Source organism: Acartia tonsa, chromosome 14 (assembly GCF_053477335.1).
Source record: "Acartia tonsa isolate MP-2025a chromosome 14, ASM5347733v1, whole genome shotgun sequence".
In the NCBI taxonomy this organism is placed as follows: domain Eukaryota; kingdom Metazoa; phylum Arthropoda; class Copepoda; order Calanoida; family Acartiidae; genus Acartia; species Acartia tonsa.
Genome location: NC_137273.1, coordinates 6305816 through 6318110, shown reverse-complemented (window position 1 = coordinate 6318110; position 12295 = coordinate 6305816). Strand labels below are relative to the sequence as shown.

At 28.0% G+C, this 12295-nt stretch overlaps 1 protein-coding gene and 1 long non-coding RNA gene across 8 annotated transcripts in view; one reads left to right on the top strand and one right to left on the bottom strand.

Annotated features, from left to right (window-relative positions):
• Positions 1-12295, top strand: part of LOC145305521 (tektin-3-like) — a 44845-nt gene that overhangs the window by 16505 nt on the left and 16045 nt on the right. The window contains exons 10-13 of one of the 7 annotated variants that reach the window (XM_080147155.1): positions 1219-1309; positions 1659-1755; positions 2170-2245; positions 7252-9408. In XM_080147155.1, coding sequence (XP_080003281.1) covers positions 1219-1309; positions 1659-1755; positions 2170-2245; positions 7252-7614 — 627 coding nt within the window. In that variant the 3' untranslated portion in view covers positions 7615-9408. Of the gene's footprint in view, positions 1-1218; positions 1310-1655; positions 1756-2169; positions 2246-4139; positions 4634-5439; positions 5886-7251; positions 9409-12295 lie in introns of those variants that run through there. The other 6 variants (XM_080147153.1, XM_080147151.1, XM_080147150.1 and 3 more) reach the window with 6 other exon arrangements.
• On the bottom strand, positions 10002-12074 carry LOC145306083 (uncharacterized). The gene is made up of 2 exons (XR_013874884.1): positions 12021-12074; positions 10002-10246 (listed from the first exon to the last, which is right to left on the bottom strand). It is a non-coding gene; the product is annotated as an uncharacterized LOC145306083 (long non-coding RNA).

Below are 12295 nucleotides of genomic sequence, written 5' to 3'. Positions count from 1 at the left end.
CATGTCATTTAAACTCTATTACATAGAATACAGTGTAAAAAGATGTTCTCGTTTTAATTTTAAGTAATTTCAAATGCATTTTAATACCTTTTAATGATTTATTTTTTGAAACATCTTTTTATAAAATGTTAATGATTTTTGAAGTTATATGTTAAAATGTTTTTAAATTATGTTAACATTTTGTTTTAAATGTAGAAAATTGGTAATTCTAAACATTCTAAAAATGATTTTATTAAATTTTCATCACTTAAATTGCATGTTTGATGAAATTTTCAACTGATAATTCAAGAAAAATCGTTTAAGTTTTATTATATTTTACTTTGAAATGTTAAAAAAATATATTATTGTCAAAAATGTGGAAGTTATACTTTCCTCAAAAAAAGACCTAAAACATGCAAATTAACACGTGTAATGAGATTTTTTTTCTTTCAGGTTTAATTTTAAGTAATTATTGATATTTTTTGTAAAAAGGATTTTATATAAAAAGTTTTAAAACTCGAGTTATGTAGTGGTTCTAAAAAAGGTTGCGAATTTATGCAATTTTCTTGCAAAAAAAATTTTCTAGGATTTTAAAAATAGCAAAGGGTGTTATTAGACGTACTTACAGATACAATTGCTAAGTCATTTTGGCCAAACACTAAAATAAAGTTTTGACATCTGAGGGCCCATACGTGTCTTGTTTTGTTTAAAAGTACTTGTCATTCATTGCACTTATATTTCAACTAGAAACCATGAATGCACGTTTTGCGTAAAAATTTTTATGCAAAAAAAATATTTGCATTTGTTTGTTTGTTTTTGTAGTAAAGTACTTGCAGTACTTGGTGAAATTTCAGATAACACTGCACTGGAGGAACTCCCCTCCCCCCCCCCCCCCTAAGTGATATTAAATATTCGTACCTAATTAAATAGGTTTTCTGTTTTCTGTTAATATTAAGAAAATTGTGGGGGGTTTCTATTACATCATGAAATTTGCCTTGAAATGATAGAAATACAAACTTAAGAATACTTGCTAGTACTGGATTAGTTTAATGGTTTAGTTACTATAGGCGGATTATTAAATACTTTCTATCAACTGAAAAAAAAATATGACTTGATTTACTGTATTTCATTGATATAATGGAGTAATAGACTATGGAAGTGAGTATGTAATTAGTTCTAAAGGCAATTAGAAAATTATTTAAAATAGGGCTTTTAGTAAAATGAATCTTATTTGTTTAGCACCATGATGGAGTTGAAGAGGAGGACGTGAGTGGCAGTGTGCCACAGTCTTGGGCCAAGTTTAGCAAAAATAATGTTGAAGAATCACAAGGTAAAAAATCAGTACATATCTATGGTGGAATTTTTTTAATTTATGTTTTTTTATGATTGCTTTTGTTTACCTTGATTAATTAGTTCAAACCAGCAATTTTCAAGCTTTTTTACCTCTAATTCTACTCTTCTAAATGGGTGATATTACATTGTATAGTACATCATTTTGTCTTTCATTGTCTTATCCATTAAGATCCCTGGCAAGTAACGTTTTTGGGCCAGGATCCTTTTGCTTTTGCATAAATAAGATATCTCCAACATTTTTAATGTCTATGCATATGACATAAAAATGTAGAGTCTCCATTAGGGTGATATTAGACGATATAATCATGGTGTAACTTTTATTGCAGCGGGAAGAGCGGCCACCCGGCAACTCAGATATGACGTTAATAATCTCATCAACAATGCTGCTAGTGATATGAGTGTCCACTGGAACAAAACTAACAGGTAAAAATCTTAACGCGGCAAAATTGTTGTGTTTGCGCACATAATCTTGTGCGCGCGCGACTTTTAAATATGTTTCACTTACATTTATCTTTTTATTTGGTTTATTGGGTAAAGTTGGAGATCTGTATAAGTAATGGGTAATTGTGGGTTGGTTAAAAACTTGTTGTTGTATCTAGTGTAGTTTTATTGGTAATGCACCCAATAACTGTTTTTATTCCCCATATCATACAGGAGGCTAAACAATCATTATAAAAAAAACTTAGCCAATCTAAAATTATCTTGGGGCATAACTATTGTTTAAGTCAAAAAGTTCTTAGGTTTAACAAAATCATTGTAAAAAAATTAAAAATGAGAAAAAAGTTTTGTAAAAATACAATGGAAAATTAATTATTTATTTTCATCTTTATTTTTCAGAGCATTTACAGACAGGATTTCTGAAACCCAGGATGCTCATCGCAACCTAAAATCTAACCTCATCCTAACCAAAAATGTAAGTACCATTTCACTTTTTATTTTCAAAGTGTGTTTAAAGCAATTTTCTTGCTCTTATATCTACAATTATTGTGGTTTATAAATTAATATAAAAAGAGCATTGAAAGTTGCTTAACTTTTAAAAACTATGTATTTAAGCAAAAATATTAATTGACTAGTATTTTTGTTTTTATTATTTCATATTTGCATGAAATTTGTATTTCACAAAAGCAATATTAAAATGTTTGTTTGATTTTTAAAATTATTAGCGAATTTAATGACAAAATTACAAAACTATGATCTTGGATATTATACATTATTTGTTGATGTTACATTTGTACATTCTTTTTAACTTTTCTTTTTAACCGCCAAGACAAAAATAATAAATTTTTATTTTATTCAAATATATCTATATATTATTATATTTATATTTTGTGTACCAAATATCTAATTTGTGAAAAAAAAGTTTGTTCTTAACACTTGCATCTATCCTATCCTTTCTTTCTGTAGTCAAATATGAAAATCATAACAAGTTAATAGAACAATAGAGTAAATAATATTTTCTTTCGCAATACATTTTTTGGGCGGGTAAAAATATTTTTTATGACATTTCAGTGGGGTCGGTCAGATATTTTTACATTGACACTCATCTTAAAATTATCATGGGGAGGAAAATTGTATATGTTTTCCCAAATTTGTGAGGGTATTCTTTTCATTATCCCTTTCCTCTCCTTGGACATCATAGTACTTAAAATTAGATATTAAATTCTTTTTTATTATCTTTATTTATTACTTAACATTTTATAGAATTGCCAATATTATTAAGGCTCCAACTTTAAAATTAGGGGGAAGGCATATAAGATGAATAAAATTACAAAAAGAAAAATTAGTTTTTGAAACTTAATATGATTTTCAGATTTGTATGTTTGGTTTGTTATGTGTCTTATTTATTATGTTTTCAATCTTCTTATCACATTAGATTTTTACTTGGTTATTAGAAGTTTATAAAATAAAAAAATGAATTTTAGCAGATATTGTGGTACAACTTAAAAAAATTTTGCTAAATTTTGAGTTAGATATTGCATTAAAATTCTAGATATAAATTTAAGATTTTCCTTCAATCCTGTATTATAACCTTTTTTACACTATTTTTACTCAAATGAATATTGCATGCTTGCTCTGCTATTAGCTTTAAAAAAATACAAAAAATCTAATGTTAATAAGAAGCCCATTTAGGTAGTTAAAATTGTATGATGAAACTACTTTAAATCATTAAAAAAAATTATATTTTACAAAAATTCCTTAATGTTTTTTTAATGATTAAAGTTATTTGTTTGGTGACAACATTATGTATTGTAATAAAAAAGAAATGACATTAGAAAATTAAAATGTGTGTTTGGTTTTTGTTTTGTTTGTAATTTTAATTACTTTAAATGATTGAAAATGGCATCTTTTAATTTTTGTGAAAAGTTGACTTAAAATAGTTTTTAACTATCATAGACAAATTTATCATCAATTTATTTTTACATTCTTAAAAACATATTCAATTTCATCATTTTGAAATTTTTTCTGAAGGGATTTGGGGTTAAGAGAAAAATAGTTAGAACATGCAGAAAATTTAAATCTTAGTAAATGCAATATTTATAGTTTTGACATAAAAATTGTTATTTTAGGGTGAATAATGATGCAATCATCAAAAATTAGTGTAATAAAAGTAGTACAAATTATATTTATATAACTTGCTGGTTTGGATTATTACTACTCAGATTTTAGTTTTACTGATTAAATTTGTCCTTGCTGTTCTACTGTTTATTTCTCTCTCTTCTTATCCCTAATCCATTTGTATAACTATGTATATGAACATATAACCAATGTCTCCTAGTGGTCCACAAAAATTAAGCACACATTTTCAGGAAATTGCTGAAATGGAACGGTACATCGAACGCATAAAGCAAAACATAGCCAGCAAAGACCCGCCACTAAGAGTTGCCCAGTCCCGCCTCAAGAAACGGTTGCGTCGGCCTGACGTTGAGAACTGCAACGACCTTGCCCACTCTCAGCTAACCGCTGAAGTTAGTGAGCTCCACAACTGTATTAAACACTTGGAGGACAAACTGCAAGAGGCGAACTGCTCGTTGTGTGAACTTAAGAAGAATAAAGAGAGGCTGGAGGCCAACATAAAAGTCAAGACAAATACAATTTTTATTGATAGACAGAAAAATATGTCCATGCGCAAAAATTTTCCGTTTAATGTTCATGTTTCAAGGTGTCAATGCTAACCTTAAAACATTATTTTTAATCCCTGATTTTTAAGTGAATCTTTTTAATTCAGTTTCTAAGAGCACAAAAATATAGTTTTTGTTAGGTTAGTTTTGAATTAAGTCACGCAGTGTTACTTTAATTTCACTTGAATATAAGGGAAGAGTTTCATGAACAAGGAAACATTTTAAAGACTTATATTAAATTAAATGTAGTTTAAAACAGGAGTTGATCAACTTATTTTAAATCTTATCCCATGTCCTTGAAGTTAATTTTAATTAATTTTAATTTGAAGATAATTTAATATTTTAAATGTACATAATTATTGTCAGCATTCATTCCTATTGTCAAAAATCATAAATTAATTGTAAATTTAGTTTTCTTGTAGATTAAAATTTAAGTCAATTTTATTCTTTATGTAATATGTTAATATTAAGTTAGTAGGCTTTATAAAGCTATTTTTTAAAACTCTTAACGTAACAGAGGTTTGTCTAAACAAAATCAAAATGCATGATCATGTTCTTAAGAAATAATTAATGCTTTACATTCAAATATTAAATAAGTCAATATTTGTTTGGTTTTCAATTGCTAGATAAAGCTTATAATGCAAAAAAAGAGTAAGAGTTATTAATTGTGATTAATGAATTATGAAATATCTTATCTATTCAATTTACATTTATGTGTTTTATGCACCAAACTACAATTTTATAGTTTTAATTTATTCATATTAAGGATTAGGTTATGAAATATTAGATAGGGATAGATATTCTGTTAATAAACAATAAGTAGAACAAATCTTTTTTTTATTTAAACATTTCTTATCAGTTTAGTTCTATTATTTGTTTATTTTTATAATGTTTAACCCTGTCCCAAAAAAAAGAAATACAATATACATAAAGACAATTTAATAAATTAACTAACTGTCAGACACCCATATGTCTATTTCGATTTCAGGAAATCAACGACTTGGAAAAGTGCATCGATCGGTTAAAGATCTCTGTTGGCAGCATCCATCCGCCGTTGAAAGTGGCGCAGTCCCGGCTGAAAAAACGGCTTCGCCGTCCCGACGTGGAGCTGTGCAACGACGAGCCGCACCGCCACCTTACCATGGAGGTTAAAGAGCTGCAGGAAAGCATCCGGCTGCTGGAAAATAAGCTGGCAGAGTCCAATAACGCCCTCGCGGATCTTATGAAGAACAAAGAACGGCTGGAGCAGAATATTAGAGTTAAAAAGAACTCGCTGTTGATTGATCAACAAAAATGTATTACAATGAGGCGACATTTTCCTTTTATGGTCATTTCAACTATTAGAGAACCTTTTTTCTAGTTAATTCATTTACATAGATTTTTCAAAGCAAATTAGATTCATTATAATCTCAAATTACCATGTTTTTATTAATCCTAGTAAAAATTAGCTTCAAATTTTAAAATCTCTTCTATCAAAAGCTATTAACAACTTTAAAATTATATTTTTATTAATCAAAATTAAAAGTTACTCAACAATACCTCTACAAGAAAAACTGTATAAAAAGTATTTTTTTCCACCTTATTACAACAACATTTTCTTTAAACATTTTATTTGGTTTCTATACCTTTTTTTAAACCCATTTATTTTATCATTTTTAAAATCATATATTCTCATTCAACCAAATAATTTTAGAAAATTAAAGAAAATGTTGTTTTAATTTTTTGTCTAGTAAAACTAAATTTGCTTGTAAAATGGTGGTGGCGAATTTATTAAAACAGGAACTTATTTTTTTTTTTTGTAAAAAGAGGGGGTGAGTCATTAATTATATAATGTTTTCTATGATTTATAGAAAGCTATCAAATTAGGCTGAATGTAGTCTTAAAACTATCTTAATTATAACCTTTGTTTTTTTTCCTTGAAATAAGCTTAATATGGTGTCCTAAACTATTGAATTAAGATACTACCCTCCCCCCTCTTTTAAAAAGTACAATTAATAAGTTCCTAATGTTATATAACATGTTAAATTCCTTTGCACTCTGTTATCTAATGTTACACTTAGTATATTAAAAACACACAAAACCCTATGATAATGATAATTATTATAATGTAAAAACTCCAACTCTTATTAATCTTACATTGATAGCATACTGGTATTCATATCATGATATTAACAATATAAATCTAATGATAATATTAAGTTTTATTCCACTTGGTAAATTTGACCTAGTTCTGCCTGCCTCCTGCTTTAGTATTATTATTGTTATTCTTTTTCTAAATTCTGTTTTGTAAAACACAAATGGTAAAGGGAGATTATTGTAATAATAGATTTGAGGGATACTCTTACAGTGGTCCAGCTCAATAAAAAAATTAAATCCTGAACTCATAAAATCAACATTACTTTTTTCACATAACTCAAAATTTAGCAAAAAATTATGAAGAATTTTTTTGCATTTTTTATGAAATTTTTTTTTATCCTCATCTATTCCATAGTGAAATTACTATAAACCATTGGAATACAAAAGTCTGAAAGAGACAATCTATTCTTGTTTAATCAATAACAAATAAAAGTTTGGTTAGGCAAGCAGGATTGGAAGGACGATTGACTTTAAGAACTTGTTCACTGTATGGTATTCTCCTCCCCCCTTCTTATTTTTGTATTTTTAAATGGAAACATGAATGAGAACATTATTTCTAAAATATTTTTAAAAAACATTTCAAAAGTTAGCCTCTCTAATTTTCAGGACTTTTATAATGATTTTTGTAACACTAATAATAATGATTAAACCAATTTTTATGTAGGAAATTTCGGAGCAAGAGAAATATTTAGAACGCCTCAAGAGCAATATTGCCGCCAAGGACCCACCGTTGCGCGTAGCTCAATCCCGCCTCAAAAAACGTACCCGCCGCCCAGACGTTGAAGCCTGCAATGATCAACCGCACCAGAAGTTGATTGAGGAGGTGGCTGAAATTGCTCAGAGTATCAAGCTACTCGAGGATAAACTATGTGAGGGGAATGATGCTCTCCAAGATCTTCTAAGAAACAAGCAGAGACTGGAGAAGGACATAAAAGTTAAAAAGAACACTCTGCTTATTGACCAACAGAAATGTATGTCTATGAGAAGAAGTTTTCCTTATAATGTTGTAGCTACTAGATATTATTAAATTCTAATCAAGCTGACTTTTAAAAGTTATTTTTGCTACTTTTTAAGGTTGGCTGTAATATTTATTGTGTTATTATTGTTATTGTAGAAAATATTATTATTCTAAAAAACAAATAGTAATAACATTTTCATAATAACCTTTTTTACCCTCCTTTAGATAATTTTAATTCAATTCTTTTTAACAGTTTGTTTTTTAGAATATTATCTGAAATCACATAAAACGTGTAGGTGTACCACTTGGGTGTATCATATGACATATTTAAGCAGAAAGGTATACCTAACTTTTATGTGGTCCTTTCCATTTGTAAATAAATTTCTAAAAAATTATTGTTTACTTAAATCTCTCTTTAATCTTTGTGCTTGTTTATTAAGTCACCATCATTAATTTTTCTTGTATCCATTGTATTTCCATCATAAATTTTATCAACATGATTCAAAAACACTGCCTACAAAAAAAGCTAAGTATAAAGTAGTTTGCTTTCAGCTGAACTATTTGATTTATTTTATAGGTTAAATTCTTTCTTAACATAACCTGTTGTAATTTATATTTAGTGTAGAATTCAGTGTGTGTGTGTGTGAGTGTGTGAAAATAGATTTCTCTAGTCATGCAATGAGAAAGGCGTGCACAGAATAGGAATTCAAGGGGTGGGTCAATTTCTCTTCAGGGGGATCTAAAAATATATTCCCTTTTCTATTTCAAGAATATTTTTCTATTTCTGATTCTTTTCTTTTATGTAGCTATACATTTCTTTCTCTTTCTTGTATTGTGCTTTTTCTATATTTTCAATAACCTCCCCCTCCCCCCCCCCCTCTGAATCCTGAGTGTATGCCCTTGGGATGTAACAAACATTTCATGTTTGAGTAAATAAGCTGAACAAAAAGCAAATAATATTATAATACTTAGCATTTACAAACTTCTTTCAAATAAACTACCTCTACTTTAAGAAATTATTAAAATAAAACTTTTTTACAAAATAGAAGTATTAAGATTACATGATTTTTACTCTGCATTCTGATTTTTAAAATAATTTAATGTATTTTTAACTTAACAAAGGCATTTGATAGTATTGTATTTTGTCTACTTTTGTCAAATTATTGTGCAAGCTATTTATAATGATTTACTCCTTTTAGTTGCGGAATTTTATTTTGATATTTTAACTTATAAAACTGCAGTAAATTAAGGTGAAATGTTTAGTTTTGAAAATACAAAAATCCTTGAGATTGAAAAATACGCAGAATTTGAAACAAGAATATTGACTTTTTAGTCTGTCATAACTTTTTACAAGGTTGTCTTCAAATTGTTGACCCTATACAGAGAAGGACAGCTCTTATATAAACAAATTATGTATATGTTTATTTTTACGTTTAATTAAGTAATAGGAATGGTGTAGTAAAGCTTGGCAGATACTAATTAAATTTTCTCAAATCCTTCTTTGGTTTTTTATGTTGAAACTTTAAAAAAACAGTTTTTCAAATCATAGTCTTTGGTCTACTGAATGATATTAAAAAAAAAGATTTTTTAAAGACTATTATATACCATTAATCTCATTGTTTATTGTGTACATATTAATATTGTATATTATTAAATGATTAATTTCACTAAAATACACGTACTCCTTTTAGGAAAAAAATTTTGTAATGAAAATTTTGTTGTTTATGATTGTTTATAGTTTATTTGTAATTAATATTGTACATTGTTATTTAATTAGTTTTTTTTGATAATAACTGAGTTATGTATACCATTATGTTATCCGTGTAAGATGCAAGTGTTGGGAATAAATTCTTTTTTTCTTAAGCTTTTTTCTTTTTTTTGTTCTAGGATAATATTTATATACTTTTGTACAATGTGTTTTTTTTGGTAAAAAGAAGTCTTTTATAATTCAATCTGCTACTTAAGCTAAATTAAATTAAACTAAAATCAATATCTTTGTTTGTTTAATGGTTTTCATGAGTAAAAAGGTAATGATGTTATTTTCAAAACAAGCTTTAAGAAGTAAATTTCCCTAAATCAAATATACTTAAAATTTATATAAGTTTTTAAGTATTTACATTCCCCAACATTGATAGAATACTTTTCTTTTAGTTCTTTATTTTGAGTCTTGTTAAGGTTAAATGGGTTGAATTAGAAAAAAAATCATTTTATAAGGAAAAAAAACACTGTAATTTAAAGTAATATGATCTGTCCGTCTGTCATTATTTAACTTTTAAATTAATTGTCTTAAAACATATTATCTTGTGAATAACATAAAAAACAAATTTGAGTAATCATTTCATGAAATACATTCTCACATAAGTTAGTAAAAGTCGTATTCCAAACTAAAAAAATAAGAAAAAAATGAAGTATTTTGAAAATAATGACAAAATAATAAAAGTAAAAAACTGCTCTGATCTATAACAAATACATCATTTATTAAAAAAAAAATAAAACTAAACATACAGTACAAACAATTAAATTCGATAAAAATAAAATACAGAATAACATTAAGTTCGGAATTTAAATGAAAACCCTTCTATAAAGTAACAGGATGTATTCTGTGTGTACCAAAGGATCTCTCTAACTCCTAAACCAATATGGTTCTTTACAATGTAATTTCTCAGTGGTCCTTTAAAGTCTTAAAACTATTTTGGAGGACCTGTGTTCCAGAAAAGCCAAAAAATGACAAAAAATCATAGCGAGTGTATATTTTAAAATTTTGACGAAATTTTATTTAAGTAGCAATAAGTATCCATATATCTTTCAATGTAATGACGAAATTTTGAATATCTCCATCCTGGTTGGCACAGGATGCCAGCAGACCTGGCAGGGTCATACAGGTAAAGAGCAAAAATATTTTGTTTGCCTTAAACTAAGCATTTTAAGTTACCAAATACTAAAATATCCTATACTAGTACATACCAATATGAAATTTAAGTGTTTAAGTCAATTTCAGGGTCCAGGTATGATCCTGCAGGTCCTGATCCCTCAGAAATCTTAAAACAGCTCTTGAGACCGCAATTTTTTTACCTATAGACTTCAAATTTTAAACATAAGCTTTTCTAACAAGTATGTATGACCTACTGAAACTATATGAAAATCTGCCGCCGTTTTACCGCCGATCGCCGCCGCCGAAATTTATTTTTTGAGATTTCCAATCTCAAGTTTACATACAGATGAGCCTATTTCTTATTTATTTTCTGTGTGTAAATGTACGGAGGGAGGGGACAATGGGCTGTTTATTATAATAGTCCCCAAATTCACAAAATAGCGTTTTCTTATTTGTAGGCATAACAATTTGTGGGACTTTTATTGAATTTTGATTGGTTGGTTTATTAGTTGAGTGTCCAAACGTTTCAATCACTAATTGTAATTTAAAGAAGGGCCAATTTTGTGTATTAGCATTGGAAATGTACATTAATTTCTCGGCCATTGTATAATCCCTATAAATCTCTGATATAAGCCTTTCATTTTATTTTCAATTTACTTGAAAGGAAGCATTTTCTATCTTAAACAATACAAATTCTACTTGTCTTTTTGAAAGCACCTTTGGAAAAAGGTTGCTTAATATAAGTGTGAAGGGAGTAAATAATGCTAATTAAATAAGAATATATATTTGAACTAGGAAACCACATAATTTTTTTAAAACTTCTAGCTTTAATGGGTTTAGATGTGGATATAGGTTGGGCATTACCCCCCCCCCCCCCCCCAAATAAAAAGGTAAAATAGTTCAAATAAGAGCCTAGACATTTAGGGATAATCTTTATTTAAAACTTTTCTTTACTTTTAGTTTAATTGATTATGTGTTGGAAATAAGTAAAAAAATAAATTACTTTTATATCTTAAAAAATTGTTATTTTTGTATAAACCCAGTATCTTTAGGGCTTAAAAAAACAAACTTCGCATAGCTTCGCATACACAGGGTAAAGTTCTCTGATATTGTACATACATCTAATATCACCATGTAAGAGGATTTGCTTGGACTCTTTTGGTCTTAAAAGATCTGGAACCAAACGTAAAATTTTCATTAGAAGAAAATTTTCTATTTTACAGAAATCGAGTATGCTAAGAAAACCATCTACAATTACAACAAAAAATAGAGATTTGACTTCTTTTAAAGGCTAAACGTATAAATTATTACATACTGATTCCAAAAATATATAATACTCAAAAATAGCTTTAAAAATAAGGGGTCCACATTGATTTGAAATGTAGTTTAGTTGACCTTAAAAATAGTTGTTTACAATGATGAAAAGGAACTTAATTCCATACCTCTGGTATAATTACACGTAAAATTCTTATTTTTCATAGTAAAGAGCTAATTCTTTCGGCTTTATTTCCCAAAACTTGTGTATATTACTAAACAATTGTTTAAAAGTGTATTTTCCAAAATGTAAAAAACGATTTTTTGTCACTCGTGGAACATAGTGGACGGTATAACTATCCTTCAATGAGAAAACACCTCTAGAAAAATTAACCCCCCCCCCCCCCCACCACATAGAATTTTCTTTTATTTTTAAAGCTGAAGTTGAAAAGTGAGAGGGTTGACTCCATCCCCCCAATCTTAATTGCCCCTAGTGGCATCTAGGGCCCAGGGGGCGTGGCCACTAGTAGGTAATAAAAGATGCAATTAGCGATACAACAAATTTGTGTCAGGATTAACTTATATCGAGAAGATACCTTTGGAGATAATCAACATTGTTAGAGG